This window comes from Danio rerio, chromosome 20 (assembly GCF_052040795.2).
Source record: "Danio rerio strain M-AB ecotype USA chromosome 20, GRCz13ab, whole genome shotgun sequence".
Classification (NCBI taxonomy): Eukaryota; Metazoa; Chordata; class Actinopteri; order Cypriniformes; family Danionidae; genus Danio; species Danio rerio.
This window is the reverse complement of record NC_141040.1, coordinates 42,738,899-42,760,178: the sequence shown is the minus strand read 5'-3', so window position 1 is coordinate 42,760,178 and position 21,280 is coordinate 42,738,899. Positions and strand designations below refer to the sequence as shown.

The 21,280-nt window shown below is 32.7% G+C and overlaps 1 protein-coding gene across 3 annotated transcripts in view; it reads right to left on the bottom strand.

Moving 5' to 3' along the window:
- Nucleotides 1-21,280, bottom strand: part of coq8aa (coenzyme Q8A, genome duplicate a) — a 59,711-nt gene that overhangs the window by 10,189 nt on the left and 28,242 nt on the right. For 2 of the 3 annotated variants that reach the window (XR_015517568.1, NM_001002728.2), the window contains 6 exon segments: nucleotides 19,526-19,651; nucleotides 11,040-11,125; nucleotides 10,810-10,950; nucleotides 8,620-8,701; nucleotides 5,401-5,494; nucleotides 518-659 (listed from right to left, as the gene is read on the bottom strand). Coding sequence is in view for 2 of the 3 variants with exons in the window: in NM_001002728.2 (NP_001002728.2) it covers nucleotides 518-659; nucleotides 5,401-5,494; nucleotides 8,620-8,701; nucleotides 10,810-10,950; nucleotides 11,040-11,125; nucleotides 19,526-19,651 (671 nt within the window). In the remaining variant the exon portion in view is untranslated. 3 annotated transcript variants of the gene reach the window in all.

The window sequence follows — 21,280 nt, the reverse complement described above, 5'->3', positions numbered from 1 at the left end:
GTTTCTTGTACAGACTGATTAGTTCACAATGCAAGACCTCAATATATTATTAAGTCACAGGTAATAATTTTATTTCACCTGTATGTGCATTTTTGACTGTCAAATTGCCAATAACAACTGACTTGCATTTTATGAATGACCAAGGACCACTTTTTCAGCCTTTTCAAAAATAAAAGTATCCTTTAATGTTTAACTAAGGGGGATAAAAAGTCTCATACATATTAGATGGCCTAACAGTGAGTGAATTAAAAGCTTGTTTAAATTTTTGGGTGAACTACCCCTTAAAGACTCTTTAAATGCTTCAATTTCAGACTTATTTCAAGAGTTCACACTTAGCTGATGATTGGTAATAAGCTAGTTTGGCATGCTGTCCCGGGAGAGAGCCTGATTGGTGGTTCATTCATTAGCTTGACTCGGGGCCAGCCGTGTCAATCATAAGCAAGTGATCCTCTCGAAATTAGTTTATGGATAAACTTCACTTCATGTGTGCAACTAGTTCAACAGGAACAACAAATACCTCATTTTTGAGCTCTTGTGTGAGTGCTTCAGCCTGATCGAGAGGAAAGCCGGGCACCAGCTCAGTGGTGAGGACGTGTTGACTGCTCAGCTCACCGATGACGTCCGGCACGTAGAAAAAGGGGTGATCTTTCAGAAGCTCCCTGCCAAAAACCACAAAACTTCTGAGTCACTGAGCAGCTCAAGCAAACCACCGGGAAAAAGCATGCCAACCTGCACGTGCACCACAGACACGATGTGAGCATCAACACACACGTTTGAGTGATGTGATGGCGAGCGGACATCCTGTCTGACGGCCAAATTTTGGGTATGTCAGCTTTAAAATTACAGCTTGCCAAGGAATAATGAAAAATGTCAGTTTTGCTAAGCATATACAGTACCAGACATTTGAAAATGTGTCTAACTATACTAGAAGTTGATATTATAAGTTACAATACTTACTATACTGAAGCGATTTAATGAATATTTTTAGCCATATTCTATGTCTAGGAAAAAGGTTACCCAAATCACTAAACTTTAATTACTAAAGACATACAATAACATTTATTTTAAAATAGAAGCTTATTCAAACTAAAACAAAATCTATAACATTTACTTGATTGGAAAACAATACAAATTACATGGCAAAAAATGATTTTTTATTTACAGTTTTTATCTTGTATTTTTTAAATATATAAAAGTTCTTGAAGCATTTTCTAGACAAGTAGAAATAGTGCCTTGGTTTCAGAAATAATATGCCAAAATTAAGTTAAGTAATCTGCCAATGAGGTAAGCAAATAATCTTGTTCTTTTATTTTGACAAAATATTATTTTGCTTAACCCATTGGTAGATAATTACTTAGCAAAATATATTGTCTTGTTTAAAAAAAAAAAAAAAATTTGGTGAGTTTTTCCTTAAAAAAGCTAAATAATGTGCTAATAGGGTTTGTTTTTCATTATGACATAAGATTATTAACAATATATCTTTGATTTAAACAATATCTGATTATAAATTTTTTTAGATAATTTGGACTAAACAAGACAAAAGTTGATATTAAATGGCTTCAGTATAGATAATATGGCAATTTTTATTAAGTATTATTAGCCATATTTTTTATTTAGGAAAAATATCAAGGCATTCAAATTACTAAATAATGGAATAAAATTCTAATAAAAGTAATAAAAGAATAAAAAAAATTAAAAAGCTTATAAAAAATACTTAATCTACAATATATACTTGGAAACTTGATTGGGAAACAATACAAATTGTATTTTAAATTACATTGAAGCAAATTAAAATGCTTTTTTTGCTTATAGATCTAGTCTTGTTTCTAGTCCAAATATCTAAAAGTAGTATTTTCTAGACTAGCAAAAAATCTTGTAAGCAAAAAAAAATCTTGTTTTTGTTATGTTTTGTTAAAGTTTGTTATTTTGCCTACCCAATTGTCAGATTATTTAGATTGTATAAGGAAAAGCTTACTTGATTTTGACATATTTCTTAAAGCAAGACAATATATTTTAATTTAAAAATGTTTAGATAATTTGAACTAGAAACAAGACAAAGTTGATATTATTATCTTTTCTGAAGCCATTTAATGTGAGCCATGTTGAGCCATATTCTGTATCTAGGAAAATGGTCATCAAAAATGATTAAATCTTTACCAAGAACTCAAATTAACAGAAAAACTACAAATCTAAATCAATAAAAATAAACATGCTAAAAGCTACAAAAGACATTCAAATTACCAATAGTCTGACAAATTAATGTGAAATTAAGCTAATCTTAAAATAACCAAAAAAAAAAAATTAATTCTACAACATTTTAGATGCTGCTTTTCTTGCCTAGAGTTGCTGTCTTGCTTCTAGCAATATTGGAAAGTTAATAAAATAAATCAAGCTGCATTTTCAAGATCTGCAAAATTTATTCTAAGCAAAAGAATCTTGTTTTTCATTATTACATAAAATTATTTTTTAATCTTTTAAACTAAAAGCAATTGCTATAAACCATTTGAGTAAAAAATCTGATCTATGAGTGCTGTAAACTTACTCCAATTAAGTTGAAGTACTGAGGTATTTAATTAACTCATTATCTTTAACACTGAGTTCAAAATTATTTTCGAATGAGTAGAATTAACTTTGTCAATTTTGACTCATTTCATTTGATAAAGTCGGCTGTTGGGTTTTACAGTTTAGCCATACTCTATTCCTAGGAAAAAGGTCATAAAAAAGAAATATTTAAACAAGAACTCAAATACACAGACAATCTATAAATCTAAATCAATTTTAAAAATACATGCTAAAACACAAAAATACATTCAAATTACTTAAAAGTCTGACAAATTAAAATAAAATATTAAAATTATTTTAAAATAAAGCCTTACCAATATCTACATCTACAACATTTACTAAGATGCTGCTTTTCTTCTTGCGTACCCATCTGTCAGATTATTTCACTTGTTTTAAGGAAAAACATACTTAATTTTGACATTTATTAAAACAAGACAATATTTTTGCTTGTCTAGACTCTAGAAAGTGCTTCTTGATTTAAGAATTTGTAGATATTTGAACTCGAAACGCGGTGTAGTGACTTTTTGTCATGTGTAAACATGAATCTAAATAGTTTGGAACTGATTTAAATGAGCATTCACTGTAGAAATATTAAAAACATTATACTAAACATTTTTTTACATTACTTTAAAATTTCCAATTCTTTTAACACAAATCCAGAGGCTATAGTTTTACACAATTTTTTTAAAATTAACCTTATATATGAGAAATAAATATTTTGTAATGTTAGCAATATGTTTGTATGCCAACAGAGGTGAAAGGTCAACAGTCCGAAAGACCAGGATCAATGTAATCAATTGTACTACCTGACCAAGAGGAGATTTTCTAGATGAACACGTTTGACAATTTCCTGAACTCTTTCAGAAGTACAGCCGTGTGCGCAATGTGTTTACACAACGTCAATACTCACAGGAAACAAAAGCTTCATTTTGAAAGGAACTAATCAACTGAACACTGATAATCTGATTGCTCTGCTCAAACGTTCACGATCTCACTCTGAATATACACACACACACACACACGCGCGCACACACACACACCACTGTATTTCTCAGAGGTTCATTCTTCACCCTCTCAGCCAACTCTTTGCACAGGACACAAGCTTGTTGTCAATGTTATTATTTCCATGTGTGCTTTATTTAACTATGTTAGCACACAAACTGTTCCTCAAGACCAAATCATTCAAACTCTGGTTATTTTTAGCCCTGCGCTGAGGCCGCAATGCTCCAGAGAAGCCGTTACATGAGGATACAGAACTGCAAAATCATTCCCAACAGATGTAGTGTTTATTTTTGTTTGCGTAAACCTTCCTTTCAAAGGGCATTGTGAAACGGGATAGATTTAGCTTGGACATCAGATATATGGCAGCCGGCCTGAAGGGTCCTGTTTGTAAGCTCTCAGACGGCCGTGATTTTTATAGAGAGGTAGATTAATGAACACAGTGATGGGATGCTTTAAAGGTCTCTTGAATGCCTTAAAATGCACAGCTTATTTAGATGTATGATGTAATTTTTGCTTAAATTGAGGGAAAGGGCGAGGGATATTATGTAGCCCCTCCCCTTTTTAAAAATAGCCAATAGCTCTTCGGTAATCATGCAGCGCTACCAGTCAAATTCATTGAGCCAAAGCTTATGACAGCCACACAATATTAATTTACAATATAATAATAAATATTAATTTGAAATGTAATGTAATATATTATTTACAATACAATATGTAAATATAATATAACATAATATAAAAAGTTATATAATTAATATGATAAAATATAATACAATATAAAATTAAATATAATTAATATAAAATAATATAATTAATATAATAGAAAATATTATAATTAAAATAAATGATTAATATAATATAATATAATATAATATAATATAATATAATATAATATAATATAATCAACATAATAATAGCTACAATTAGTCGGTTTAAAATACATTATTCAATGTATAATTCAAAGGGGTCTGATACATTTTGCAGTTTCGACTTAATGTTGTGTGTCTGAACCTGAACAGATGGTGTATTTGAAACTGTGGTAATTTCTGTGTTATTAACGTATAGCTAGACTTTATTCACTACAATGGAAAGCACATTTACACAGTCTAAATTGTTTATAGAATGTTATGTGCCATTCACCATATAGAACATTATATTTGTGTGTAACGGATTAAAATTTGTATGTCTTAGTTACCTTTTTGCTTGACAGTTAACATGAAACTATTAAATTTAGGTTACATGTGTCCTTTTTTCTCCTATCTGACATTGAAACAATTGCTAAAATAAAGAAGAAAAAGTAGGATGATGTTTGATTTCATCCTTTGAGAACCAATTGGATTGTTGGAAACACAAACACTACTATATACACATAACAATAAGAATAAGTAAATTTTGTTTTCATGCCAACTATAACATCATAACATTCTAGGCGTGAAAAAATTCAGATATTCGAAAGCATTTGATTGGTCAAAAGATCTTTGAAGTTATGTCATCAAAAAAAACCAAAAAAAAAAAACCACATTGATCCTTAGTAAGTCGGAAACTGCAAGTTATGAATGCATGTATTATCAAGAAAGAAGTCCACGAATTGAGACTCAAACTTAAGGTGCTGATGTTGCGCTATATGTCAGAGTAATGCCCCCTAGACTATTGACGACTACACTAAATGAAAATTTTGCCTTTTGTTTTGGAGCTTACTAGCTTATAAATAACCTTAAGACTACCATATTGATATTAACACCCAAAAGAAAACTTTATTTTTGATTTCAGTCGGACTAATATCAGACTTTAGGTTAGCAGTGAGAAGGAGATCTCTGTGTGTTTGTATTCACTCACTTGAATTTGCGAGCACACTTGGCTTCTCTTATGTAATCGCACTCCAGCGCCAGCTCACGCCGCATCACATCTATCAGATGCTCCGGGAACAGACCTGCGTGTTCATAGACACAGTCACACAGTAGTCACCCCATTACTTACTTTAAACAAAAAGGACTCAATTCGCCAAGAGATAAATTAGTTCATTACCTAGTTACTCAAATATATTAAATACCATTGACTTAAGTACACTTAAAAAGTACACTTTGTAACGATTTAAAATGAAAACATTTCAAAGTACATAATAAACCATTATTATTTTACATTGTTGTGCTTAAGTCGATTATGTGTTTATTAATAAATGCAAGAAAACATTCTTTAACTATGATAATTCAATAATTAAATAATTATTAAAAATCTTATTTAAGAACTATTACTATCATAGTTTTATAGTATTTATAATTTATAGTATTATATTACAATATCACAGTATTTTATGGATATGTAATAGGCATACGGTTATATGAAGAGATGTAATAAGTAGGGCGGGAGGTCATTCAACAGACATCCCAAGTCTCCTGGAAGTTCTGGGAGTCTCCCACAAATGCACAGAGACTCCCGGATGCCCGCAATTTAATGTTAATCTCCCGGAAATTGCACGTATCCCTCGCGGTCCTCAAATACGTCGCGCACCCTCCTCACCCCATCCCTCCTCACTCTTCAAACACGTAGTGTGCACCTTGTCAGACACCACCAAACCACCACCCCCCCCCTGACAGCTGAGCGGTAATAAACCGTGAAACTCTGACCAATGTGAGGAGAGTTTACTCACATGTGACTTGTTTTAGCTCTTTTGGTCCATTTAGAAACTTTGCAATGTGAAAGCGAACCGCACAAAGAGCAAAGAGCAACAATGTCACAATCTTAATCCCTGCTTCGAAACAACTGAAACGATTCACGATTTATTTTCTTGCAATTAACAAAAAAAAAAATTAAAAGTGTCCAAAAAAAAAATCACATTCAGTTCACTTATAAGTACTGTATCTCTAAGTGTACTTTTTCCTCAAATGTTGGTGACATGATAAATAGTTTTGAGCATCTTTATGTTAATTCTAATATTTGGTTCAAGGAGGACCCTCGGTACTGGTATTTAACTTTAAACCCCAAGTTAAATACAAAAAATAAATAAATAAATAAATAAATACAAGTAAAAAGTGTTTGAAAACACCTTTTTGCAGTTGCACTCAAAGAGATAAAAAAATAATAAAAATACTAACCATTTACTCTCCCTCAAAAGGTTCCAAACCATTATGAGATTATTTCTCCTGTTGAAGACTAAAGAAGATATTTTGAAGAATGTTGTAAACCGGTAAACATTAACATCCATAGTACGAAAAGCAAATACCATGGAAGTCAATAGTTAGTGGTTTCCATTATTTTATCTGAAGATCTTCTTTTTTTGTTCAACAAAAGAACAAAACTTAAAGGTGTGAAACAAGTCAAGAGTAAATGATGGCAATTTTTGAAGAAAAAAAAAAAAAAAACCTATACCTTTATGTCAAACACACCTCATGTTTAAAGAATTAAAGCTCTTTGACAGCTGAATGTTTCTCTGTCTTTGACCATGCAGCAGTGCAAACAGCTTCAGTCATGACAGGGATTATGTGTGTCTCCTGAGCTCTGATTGGTTAGTTTATTCTGACATCCATCAGCCCACTGAGATTTAACAGGCCCTGAGCTCTCAGTTCTCAGTCTGAACACACTAAACATAGATCCAAGTGCAATGACACCACGGTCTTCGAAAGAATCGGGTCAATGAAAAGTTTCAAAATGTTTTTTTTTTTTTTTTTTTTTATAATTTGGCCTGAATCTAGCCTAAACATTTTTTAAAGCCAAGCACAACAATAATGTACAGACACTTTCCAGTCTGCATTTTATTTCTTTTTAAGAATTGGATAATGCATTAAACAGATTAAATGTTCATCTATTTTTAACATCTTTATCTAACATCTTTTTTAAAAGTTATTATTAAAAAATCTTAGAATAAAGTAAAAGGGTTCTGTCAAAAATGCAGTTTAGAAAGACTCTAGTCTTTCTAGCACTAAATCAGCAAACTGAAAAGATTGATTGATTGATTGATTGTGGTTGATTGACAGGTTGATTATGTCATACTAAAGACTGGTGGAATGAAGCTGAAAGTCCAGCTTTACCATCACAAAAATTACAGTTAAATTATATTGTAACAGAATACTTATTTTAAATGGTAATGTTATTTTAAAAAGTATATATTTTTTCTTGAACCAGAATTAAATAAATAAATAAATATTATTATTAGGGTGCCACGGTGGCTCAGTGGTTAGCAATGTCGCCTCTAAGCAAGAAGGTTGCTGGTGCGAGTCCTGGCTGGGTCAGTTGGCAATTTTTTGTGGAGTTTGCATGTTCTCCATCTGTTCACGTGGGTTTCCACCGGTTTCCCCCACAGTCCAAAAACATGCGCTATAGGCGAGTTTAATAAACTAAATTAGCCGTAGTGTATGTGTGTGTAAATGTGAGAGTATGGGTGGTTCCCAGTGATGGGTTGTAGCTAGAAGGGCATCCACTGTGTAAAACATGTTAGATAAGTTGGTTGTTCATTCTGCTGTGGCGACCCCAGATGAATAAAGGGACTAAGCCGAAGGAAAATAAATGAATTAATTATTACTACTACTATGATTATTATTATTATTATTATTACTGATAAATCATCTTATATGTGGCTGAAAAAAAATGTGTTCAGTCTTGAAATTGACATTGAAATCTTTGCCAGACCACAAAAAAGTTGAATAATTTTTTAAATAATAAGTTAAATAATAGTTTTATAGAGACGAATAATGAAATGTCATCCCAAATTATAGATGAACAGATCACAAAAATTATCTGAAATAACTTGCAGCCTAATTTAACAGAGTGCCAAGTAACTAGATATGCTCCACTCCTAAAAAGTAAAGATAAATACACAAATAACTACAATACCACTGGATAATGTAAAATAAGTTAGTGAACGTTTTGGGGAAAATGATATTCATTCAGCAAGAGTATATTAAAATGACCTTAAAAGTGACTGTAAAGTCTTACCTTGTAGCAAAATGTAAAACGACAACAACAACAACTTATTCCTCAGTAAAAAAAAAAAAAAAAAACATTATAATATATTTCTGAATAAAATCTGTGAAGTTTTGTGTGCTATTGTAAGTGTATCACCTTCAGGAAGTGCGTTGCTCATGCTGAGGACCGTCATCAGGTTATTGACATCACTGTTGATGCTCTGTGCGACTCCAGGGTACTGAGGAAACCAGAAATGAGTTTACATTCCCTCACAAGCAGCTCATTTCATCAAGCAAAACAAGATCAAACTGCTAAAACAGCATCCACAACAAACACAACAGGACTCGCAACAGCCTTGATCTTGTTGCAGACTCACGTCGGGGGACCTAACATTTCAAAACTGTTTATTTAACTAAAAAAAAAGCTGAATGGAGAGACATCCCAGTTGAATTGGGTTATCTAACCAAAAACACTGAGGGCAACCACTGGCAGAAGCAGTTAGCGGTAATTGCTCTTTGGACTTGAAGCGGTCAATGGTCTAAATTAACCTATTAGACTTTTATTGCACTGTTTAAAGGGTGTTTTCTGTGGCATGTGAGAGGTGGAAGACTTTGTTTGTGATTTTGATGTGGAAAATGCTAATACAAGAACAACAATCTCACACTACTGCTTCAGCTTAATGCTAATAAAAGACATGTTTTTCTGAAAGATGCCAGAAAGGTATTTTCTATTTTTTTTATTTTTTTATTTTATTTTGCTAAATATAAACAAGTTGTGGGAAAAACACTTCTGATTGATGTGGAAGCCTGTTAATTTAAAAATAAAAGCCACGTCTCACAATTCTGATTCTTTTGCTTGTAAATTGTGAGTTTTTATCTAATCATTTTCAGTTGTAGACTCAATTTACACATTTACAATTTACACTCTCTAAGCAGTCTAAACCGTGTAAACTCTTTTCTAATTTCTCCTCACAAATTATAATAAAAATAGTAATTCAGACTTATTACTCACAGTTTGGAGTTTTTAATATGCAAAATTTAAAAATGAATAAATAAATAAAATTCACAATCCACAAATTCAAATTCCCAAATGTTTCATGTGACGTTTGACTATAGTCCTCTGCATAAATGAGTACACCCCTCACAGATTTCTATTTTAAATAAATATTTTCTACAGAATGACTTGCAGTAATATATTTGTGCATATAGAGTTGAAGTCAGAATTATTAGCCCCCCTGAATTATTAGCCACCCTGTTTATTATTTTCCCCAATTTCTGTTTAACAGAGAGATTTTTTCAACACATTTCTAAACATAATAGTTTTAATAACTCATCTCTAATAGCTGATTTATTTTATCTTTGCCATGATAACAGTAAATACTATTTGACTAGATGTTTTTCAAGACACTTTTATACAGCTTAAAGTGACATTTAAAGGTTTAACTAGGTTAATTAGGTTAACTAGGCAAGTTATTGTATAAGGATGGTTTGTTCTGTAGACAGTCGAAAAAATAGCTCAAAGGGGCTAATAATTTTGACCTTAAAATGTTTTTTTTTATTTTATTAATAACTGCTTTTATTTTAGTTAAAATAAAACACACAAGACTTTCTCTAGAAGAAAAAATAATATCAGACATAAAAAAATATTAATAATTTAAAGGGGCACTAATACATTAGATTAGTCAGCACCAAAGCCCAAACTGGAACTAATTAAAAAAATAAATAAATTAAGACCAAAGTCCAAAATAAGTACACACAAATTAACACGATGGGGATACGTATAAAATAAAATTTAATAAACAGAAAAAAAAAAAAAGAAAAAAAAAAGAAAAAAAAAATATATATATATAAAAGACCTTTTACTTTAAATATTACTATTTTATATATATATCTTATATATCTCTGTGGGTAAATACAAACTCAGAATTGTAATTACCAGTTTATTTCTCAATATTTTCATGCTTAATCTTGTTTTTATCTAATGCTTTTCAGTTGTTTTTGTTTTGTCATCAGAATTACAGGGGAACAAATGAGGTAAAAAGCTGCAAAATTTTCTACTTTTACAATCCATTTGCATTAGTTAATGTTGGTTTACGTACTGTATGTACGAACATGATTTAAGAATAATAAAAAAAAGAGTTGTACTGCATTTATTAATTCTAGTTAAATATTTACTAATGCATTATTAAAAAATAATGCAATGCAAAGTTGTGCTTCTCAACATTAGTTATTACACTGAATTATAAAAGAAATAACAATGAATGACTTTATTTTTATGAACTAATGTGAACAATGATGAATAAATACATGACTGTATGTAGTACTGCAAAACAGTACTACAACTCACCTGTATTTTCATGGCGACCTCTCGTCCGTCCTTCATCCTGGCCAGATGGACCTGACCGATGGAGGCTGCAGCAAAAGGTCTTTCCTCAAACATCTCCAGTTTATCCCTCCAGTTCGGGCCCAGGTCATTGCTCAGAGCTTTCTGCAACCAGCAACAGACATTCAACTTTTTTCAAATACCGAATTTGTTTGAATTAATGTTGATTTATGAGTAATTTAAGCAGATGGTACCGTCATTTGCTTGATAGGCATGAAGTCAGCACTCTGTCGCACACGCTCAAAAATCTTGGCCAGCTGTGGGTTGATGAATGCATCATCTGAAACATTACAAAACAAATATTCAGTGTTGGAACAATACAAATGTTGTTCATCAAGTGAAACTGATGGAACCGTTTATAGCTGCCATTATATAGTCTTACCCAAGGGATCCATTTACATAAATTATTAATATATAAGTACATTTCGTACAGATAGCAAGCTGCTGCGATGCTTGTCTAGCATAAACAGTACAGATGTTTTTTTTTAGGTTAACCTATAGGCCACATTTCTTTTGTTTAAAATACAGCAAAAATAAAAACTAAAATAATAAATGTTGTGTATTTTTCATGTAATGAATTCCTATGAAGTCAATTCAGTAAATTCTGCATCATTACCCCAGTCCTCAATGTCCTTTAGAAATTATCCTTCAGAAATCATCCTAACATCATAATTTGCAGCTGTTGAAAACAGTTGTGCTGCTTAATATTTTTGTGAAAACTGTGAAAAACTGACAACTTGTAAGCTGAGAAAACAGTATATACTATTTCTTCTATGCTAATGAAGGACTTCAGGGACATTCTGAGCATAGGAGGAGTTTCTCACAGCTTCAATACACAACTCTGATATTTGTCTTCCAGAAATCATGCGCTTTTCACCACACACACTTGATCTGCTTGTGATCTTCTTTCATATATCTTTACCATGTTTGATGTTATTTAAACGTTTATGACTTCAGGGTTTTAGAGATGATCAACAGAGACATTGATTTATTTCAATATACAATCTATTTACCATTGTTTAGTCATGGCCTGAGAAGAGGATGTTAATGTACTTCTCCCCACTTTATCTCCTTAACTTTGCTTTGATGCTGAGCTGGTTTTAGGGGTTGGCATTTCACTCATGTTTGACAATGCTTTGCTCAGGGTATAAGAAGTAAAGATAACTGTTGATCTGGGAGAGTAGCTTATACTTTATCCACATACAGTATGCTAACGAAGGCAGTTTCACTGTCTTTGTTGCTCAGCAATGCATGTTACAGCTATGTTTCTCAAGACAGTTTGTTTCATTCTACTGTCTGCATATTTAAACGTAACTTAAACAACGTTGCCGGCTTTAGGTGTTGAGATTCTGTCTCTTTATCAAAGATGATAATAACTTTAATGAAGACAGATTAATTATAAAGGAGTCAGATAAATATTTGATTTCAGGGTTTCTGCAGGTTTTACCAAGCAAAATTTTAGACTTTAACACATTAAGACCATTATGAGTAAAAAAAATTATACTTATACGGGGCTAAATTAGAGATTATTTTCACTTGCCCTATCAAAAAAACTATTAAAATTTTATACATTTAATAAAACAACAATAATATTAATTTTGTTTGAATATTAAAAAAATAATAATTTCAAATATATCCAATTCACAAACCCTATAAGCCAGAATAAAAAATAGCTGTCAATTACTTCAGTCTACAATAATAATAATTTTATGATAAAAATATAGGTCAGGTCAGTATCCTCAGCAGTAAATAAATGAAGAACTTAAGCAAATGTTAAATTAAGGAAATTAATTAAATGCTATTTTTAATTAAAAAGTTAAAAGTTTTATTGAGATTGAGATTGTTGGTGATTATATGGGTGTTCATGGTCAGATTGGGTAGCAATACATGAACAAAGAAAAATTAAGACCTGTTAAAAAAAGACTGAAGACCTACAACAACCATTCAATAATTTAAGACTTTTTATTGCCAAACATTTAACTTTTGGTTTTTGATTATTGGTTCAGAATAGCAGCATAAACTTCGAGCCAGACATTAGTGCCACTTTATCAATTTAATGTTTTACTTCTGAAATCAAATGTAATAATAAAATAATAATAATAACAATAAAGTAATATTTTTTTGCTCATTACTTTATTTTTGTTCAACAGTTCACTTAAAGGTCAGCAGGTGCCCTTTTGGTGTTATTTAGGACACATCAATGTGTACATAACATTAGTGCTGCTGTCTAATGCGATTTTGACCTTTGAATGTAGTCTGAATTATAGGATGGCTGCACTTAATCCTGCACACATATTATTGGATCACTCGAAGCCACAGATGTTAATAAAAGAGGCAACAAATTATTACTTTGATAATACAAAAAATCTAACGGTTATTAATAGAATGAAAGTTTTGAACTTTAAAAGTGAAGTTTTGTTCCTTGCTACTGGCTTGGTTTGGGATTTGGAGCTGCGCATCGATGGATTTGCTCTTCAGTGTTTAGTCTTTCACCAGTAAAAATTAAACCACACTAAACTGAACTCTGAAAACTGGACTGACAGAGTTTCAATTTACTAGAACTTCTATGTTAAGCTGCTATTTATAAGCTGCGATATACAAATAAAGATGAATTGAATTCATCACCTTAAAGTGATTGGTTCACTGATTAATTTACATGCTTTGAGTGATTTTTCAGCGTTTGAAGTTCATAAAAAGATAAGGAATCATATTAAAATCTTTTTTATTGAACTTAAATCCAACTGATTAGACTGAAGTGGTTGAACAACCATAAGTGACTACTGTTCTCTCTGAATCAACTGGAGATTTGAATGTACCCCTATGATCAAAGTTTCAATAAACATGTAAATCATGATAATTTTGAATTATGATTAAGATCATGACCACAAACTCTGAACAACAAATCACGCAGCTCCAGTTGCCCTGTCAATTCAAACATGTAAACAGGATTCTAGAGATGGTTTCAGAAGAAGCAACTGTGTGACAGATGTACATTACTGTAAACAAGTCTTAAGGTGAGAGAGAGAGAGACAGAGAGAGAGAGAGAGACAAACAACCTGCCTGATCGAAACCCATGGAGAGGTTCTCACAGTGTGAATGTACAACATCTGAAAGATTTTTCAGAACTGCTTGTTTGTAGATCATAAATAAATTAAAAATATTAAGGCTTATCTTCACAGTTGCCATGGTTTTTATCCTGGTTTACTTGTTTGACCTAGATCAGCAAGATGACCTTACGTTTTTTGAGCAATTACTGAGGCAGAGGAATGTGGGCTGCATATTGCCAGAAATTCATATTGTTGATCATATTCAATAACAAACATTAAGGAAAATACCCTAGAATATCTTACACCATTCTTCTATCTGTATGCCCACTATACAAATACAACAGACCTTTGTTCATTACAGCTCTTGCGTAATAACCTCCTATTTGATCAAACATGCACTTAAATAAAATACTACTATAATACCACTGTAATAAAACCTCATGTGCAACTGGTTATTAGTTTAGTAATGAGCAGTGTAAATTTACATACTAATAATCAATGATGCACAAATTTATAATATTTGGTACAAGGGCTCTCCAGTGACATTTTGTTATCCGTCACCTTTTATAATTTTTTTTCATGGTTTTATTTCTAGTCAACTGTAGTATAATACAGTATAATACAGTGATTACAAATATTAACTATTAACTAAATTAATGAACTGCTTTATTTTTTTTACATTATACTGAATTTATTACAGTTATATACATCATTACTCCAGTCTTCAGTGTTACATAATCCTTCAGAAATCAGTAATATGCTGATTTGCTGCTTTAGAAATATGTATACTTTCTAAATAGTTGTGATACTCAATATTTGTGTTGACAACATGATACTTTTTAGGATTCTTGGATGAATAAAATGCTCATGGGGACTTGAGATGATGTAAACATAGTGCAGTGGCACGTCAGAGCGTCCTGAGATCGAATCCCTGCTCGAGGACATTACCTTACCCTACCCCCCCTCTCTCTCTCCAACTTCGCTTCCTGCCTCAATACTGTCCTATCTAAAAAAAAAAAAAGGCTAAAAGGCCAAAATCTTAAAAAATAAAAAATTCTTAGGCCATACATTATACAAAATTATACATTATACCCAAATCTTTCTTAATTATTTTTAAATATTATATCAGATCATTTCATTGTATACATATTATATATACATATCACTTTTTATTGTAGAAAAAAAAACACTTAAAATTTGACAGAAAAATTATTTTGAATCGTGCCATATTGACATTCTACAAGTAAGCACTGTCGCAGCCATAGTAATCTTTTTGGCTCAAGACTTCCGATCTCATTCACTTTCATAGATTTTTATATGCTAAAAACAGCTCATTATGCTGCTGATTGATGCTAACAATTTTTTTAGCTCTCTTCTCAGATGGGATGGTGGTCCAAATCAAATATTATCATGGGCCAACTTTGGCCTGTGGCTCTAGTTTGTGCATGTCAGGTCTACAGGATAATCCTTTAAACTCTTTCTAATTTTGATTGTTATTTAATGACGTGCATATTTTGTAAAAGTTGCTTTGGAGTGATAATTATTTTGAATACTGCTATATTGACCTTATTCTACACGTACTAGCGGTCGCAGCCATTGTAATCTTTTTGACTCGAGACTCATTCACTTGCACTGATTTTTAGATGTTAAAAACAGCTGCTTAATGTTGCAAACAATTTTTTCTTATTATATTATTCTACGTTTTATATGTAGTCATGAACACACTTGTTTGTTTAACAAGTAGTTTGACCGTTTTCTGCAGTTGATTATTTATAGTCGTTTCTCAACTCAATCAGAATTTCTAAAGCAATCGCAAAATACAGCGTACTTCCCCATTGCAGACTAAGGTCAATGAATAAACTTGAATTACAAACAGCCTTTATTAGAACTAAAAATCGTACATAAAGGTCTTTACCTTCACGTCTAAAATCAATTTAACATGTCTTTTCAAACTTTTGATTGCTTCTGAAGTACCATCTGAACTGACAATCAATAAATTGTAGAATGTGAATTCAATTTAAAAAAATCTAAGGTCTCTGCAATGCATCTACAGAAACAGATCCTATACGCCACAGTTTAACCATGTCTTAATGTCTGATTGTGTACTCCAGGCCAGAACTTCCTGAGGTATAGCGTAAAGGTCACGTTTCTGGCATAGCTGTGGGCTTATTTTGAGCTTCGCCGATTGCAGCACTGTCGCTGTCCTTCACTGCCAGCCGTGCAATCGTCAGCTTACAAAACACTGCCTGTCATGATGAGAATGACGCTCCGTCCAGTGCATGAGCTGGGGCCGAGCTTTGGAAATGTCATGCATGGAGGCTGTGCTGCAATAATCTGAGCGCTGCATTCTTCATCGGGTGACAGAGACGCTTTCGGCCTCGCTTTCCAATCAACTGATGCACACAGAGCGGGGGAGAAAGAGCTCACAGGCCTACCAGAAATAATCAACATATTTGCTCAGAGAAGAGGGCCATTTGTGTCATGAAACAAGTCAGATGATGTTAGTTGATGCAGACTGAGGCTGCTTTTCAAGAGCTGTGAACTGGAAAGCATATATGCAATGTCGTATCTACACTCTACTGTTTAAATGGTTCAGGGCAGTGTGTTTTTTTTTTTGTTGTTGTTTTTTTTTTAATAACTACTTTATGCTCATTAGAGCTGCATTTACTGTACTTATTTTTTTAGCTTTAATTTGAAGAGTTCAGATGGAAAAACAAATGGAAAGCGCTATCTGAATCTTTTTTTGTCTAAAATTAGCATTTTTCTTAGACTCTTAGACACAACTTTTGTGTAGTGAATACCTGCATGTATGTGTGTGTGAGAGAGAGGGGATGTGAATGAGTGAGAGTGAAAAAAATTGGCCTACAACAATATTTTTGACCAATTAGCTTTCTTACGCTTACAATCACTCTCATTGGTTGGTGAATATAGTTTCACGTGCAAGGAGCAGCGAAAATAAATAATGGCATAGTGACCCACCTAAATAATATCTGGATTTTTAACAAGGCAAAGAGGCAGTCAAGCAAATTCTATTTTTTTAAAACCATAAGTAAATCTGATAATGAGCCTGATCAAAAGAGATTGAGAAGATGGAACTGTGTCCTTGGATCAAGATAGTGGGAGACAGAAGCAAAGCAATCTCAAGTAAACCAGAAAACATCACTAGGAAGACATGAAGAGGTAACTGTGGGCTCTTCTTGAAAATTAGAGTGAATTATTTAATTATTTTTTTTTTTTACTCGGCACAAAATAGTGAAGTGAACTGAAGAGGTTTCATAGGAGTCTTGTTCTGTATATAATTTATCTGTGATTGACTCATATATACAGAAAAATAATATAAGACCATGCAGAAACGTGATGCTCTTTTTTTTTTTTTTCGCCATCACCGTTTTGTGACATCATGTTCTGGGTAGGGTTGTAACGGTATGAATTTTTTACGGTATGATAATCGTCTAAAACAATACCACGGTTTGACGGTTTCGCGGTATACGGTATTAAATAGTAATTCTCATAGCAAAGACCCTGAAAAGAATAAGAACACGTTTTCTGACTGAACAAAGGTTTTATTTCAACAAACTTTTGAAAGAACCATTTTAATAGAACTATAGAAGTCTTTTATAAAAATAAACTGAAAAATTTCCCATTTTAATAAATTAAATTAGAAGGAATAAACAAGCAAGGTCTTTTAAGACTAGACAAAAATAAACTTAAACTGTCCTTCCTTATAAGCAGGATAAATGGGAGACCAAAAGTGCAATACCAAGTTTATGGCTGTAAACATGTATTTAAAGCGTTGTTTTTTTCAGTCTAGTGGTGAGAGAATGAGTGAGAGAGTGAGAGAATGTGTCCACTTGTACAATGAACAAATAAAAAAAATAAGAAAATAATAAATAATGTGTCAAAGTCCAAATAAACATGGTGCAAATCCTCAGTAAAAAATAGATATAAATATTTACTATACTATAAATAGTTACATAACGAAACTAGATTCAATATGGAACATCCTTAGGTTTATGTGCCAGCATGGATATGGTTGTCTGTGGATATGGATTTGGATATGGTTGTCTGCAATGCAGACAAACTGCTGCACCTTCATTTGCGTCTTTTGAAAACAGCAAGAGCAGCAGTTTGTCTTTGCTGTGTCACTGTTTTGTCATGTTTCTGTGCTGCTGTGCATGCAAAAGTACTTAGTATGAGAATTATTTCATGCAAAACTTTTTTTTTTTGCGTTTTATTTAGCCGCGCATAAATGTATGCCTATCTCTCATTCCGTGTTGTTCAAAAAGCTTGTTGTTGGTCCACAAACAAAAGCGAAACCTATGCTTATTGGTTGTGATATAGCGAGTCTAATCCAATCTGGGCATGGAGGAGGGACAATGCATCAATGTATCATGTCTGGTTTGTCCGAGTGACGAGCGTTTCTTTGTCAAATCAGCGTTGTCAAATTTTGATGACGTAACCGCACTGATTCCGGAGCCTCTGAATGTTATGTGTCTGCGAATGTTATGTTATACAGCACTGGAAAGCTGAGATTCTCTTCTTTATGCCAATCTTTAAATTGTATGTATCGGATCAGCGGATCAAAAGTTATTAAACATTCAAGAGCAATACTTATTTTTAGCTGCGGGCGGCTGTCTCGGTCTTTAAGGGTTAAAACTGTTGATATGCAATTGTTCATGGTATGATAATCGTGCACGTTCAAATCGTGGTAGACCGTCATACCGGTATATTGTTACAACCCTAGTTCTGGGAAAACTGTAATTGTGCGGTGGGCGTCGGTCAAGGTGACCATTATTTCCTAGTTTTACTCCAGGTATTGGAGTGAATTGCATTCGCCCTATTCAACTCGATATCATTTTCCCTCTCTTGTCAGATGGGATGGTGGGCCAAACCAGAGGTTACCATGGGTCAACTATGGCCTGCAGGCCCTACTTTGTGCCCCTCTGGCTTAATCAAATCTGTGAGCGCACATGCACATCATTCAGTGCAAAGCCAAATCCATATTCATGATTGATTTTGTAAACAAGCTATAAAATATATTGCATTTTATAGCATTTTTATTTTTCCTTGAATTTGTACAAATTTATTTATTTGCTGTTTACTGTAATTTTATTATTTTCAAGTATTATACATTTGTTTTAAAACTTACTGGCACAGACCTACATTGCATTGCAATCCTTTTTAGATCCAAAAATCTTCAGTCCATTTAAAGTCAAGTATTCTAAATAAATAGTGTACAAAGACTCTGAACTGTCAGTAAGCAGAATAGTGATCATCCATTTTCCACCACTGTGTGGAAAATTATGCTGGAAGGATGCAAGAGGTTATTTTATCTTTAGACAGTTAAGTATCAGTGAGGAAACAAAAAAAAACATATCTCCAATTTCTCTGTGCCTTTCTGTAAGCGGATTTCAGCAACTCGTATCATCGGGCAGTAAATATGAAACAGGCCTCTATCACATATCAGCTTATCTGAAGAGCAGCCAGTGACTTACGACCACCCAGATGCTAAGAAGCAGTCACAGGTTATGAACCCTGTCAGTCACGGAGCAAGCCTCAACCACCCAACAAATTTCTTAGGAGTGACCTTGTTTAACATAACGACTTGCTTCACACAAACAATATTCTCTTACCTTGTATACTGAGCATCTGGCCGAGCTTGAGTGCCGCTCCACGCACTTTACACAGAGTCCGGACGATACGCTCCGCATTTGCCTCCGATAGAAAAGGGCTGCTGTCCAAAACTGCCTTCTTATTTCCTGTGTAAAATGATAATTTTGTCAATATATTGAACTGAATGGAACTTTCAGAATGAGTGGTCACTATTAACCTCATTAGTATTAAAAAACAAAAACAAACAAAGGGAAGCCAATAATGACCAATTGCAGGAAAGTACACAACAGTTTTTTTCTTTGTTTCTTCCAGTGAACCCAAGAGAAGATGCTTTATATAATGTTGGTAGCCATTGACGTCCATAGTAGGAAGAAAAATAATATATATATCACACACACACACTTTTTTTTGTTAAAAAAAAACATATCAGGAGCACTGACTATATTTATATCAACACTGGTTATAAATATTCATTAAATACATTGACAGTTTCATAATAAGAAATATACAAACAAAACATCAACAAAAAGATAAGAAACTAAAGGTTATATATCTTTGTATTTAGTCAGTGATGAATATTCTAAAACTGTTACAGGAGCAACATTTTCAGCATTTCCCTGAATAAAATAAAAACCTTCTAAATAATACCATTTAGAAACACATTCAATTAAAATATGTTCTGTAGTCAAATATCCTCAAAAAAAGTCACAAATTAACGATTGCGTTTACTTTTAATAATGTTGTTTAATGTCTGATGAATTGTACTTTGTTTTGTCTCCTCTCTTTTTACATCCATTGAGGTGTCTTTTTGTCATACGTCTTGTATGTCACAATTCTTTCCTTTTTTTCATATTTTATTTAACATTTTGCACAGATTTTGTCTGCCTGTTCTTTGTTTTTACATGTCAGTAAAAACTATCAAAAAAAATAATAAATCACAAATTGGTTTCACTGCCTTTCAATAAATATGAGTAAGCCTTGTGTGTCCAATTCTACATCTTGTATGTAACAACCTGTTTCTTCTTCTCATTTAAAATCTCATTCCATTTACCATTTCTCAATGTACAGATTCAAAGCAGGTTTGACATCAGAGGAATTAACCTTAACTGGTGGAATATTACCTGCCTATCATTAAGATATTCCCTCTATATTTGAACTTTAAAGGTGCACTATTAGCATGATCTTACTCTACATCCCCAATCTTACCCAATATCTAAACCTCACTACTACCTAAATAACTAATTAAAAAGCAGCAAATTAGAGGTTCATTGAGTTACAAATCTTAGTAAATGCACTGTTAATAGCAAGAAATGCACCTTAAAGTGTGACCCGAAATACTATGCAAGTCAACAGCTACTATTTCCAACAGTCTTCAAAACATGTACAAAGCATCTTTAGAACAATTTGAGTGTTTAATAATTACAAAAATACATAAACTATATCTTTAAAAAATGGATATAGAATAGTTAAGAAGTCTCAGACAACAACTGTTTGTGCTGTTTGAAACAAAGGACAATCTCCATCTCTGCTGCTGTGAAGCATTTCTCCATGTAAACAAAACCCCACAAACTGTTGGATCAGGGCTGTCATTATCTTGGTGAGGACATTAGAGCTATTTCTGGACGTGACGATGAGGTCAAAGGTAATCATTATCCAGCAAGTCTGCATAGATTAGATCTAGTTGCGGCCCTCTGTCCTCACAACACATTTGCTCTCGGTTACCATATGAAGATACGAAGCTATACAGACATAATGAAACTCTAAAGATAGCAAAA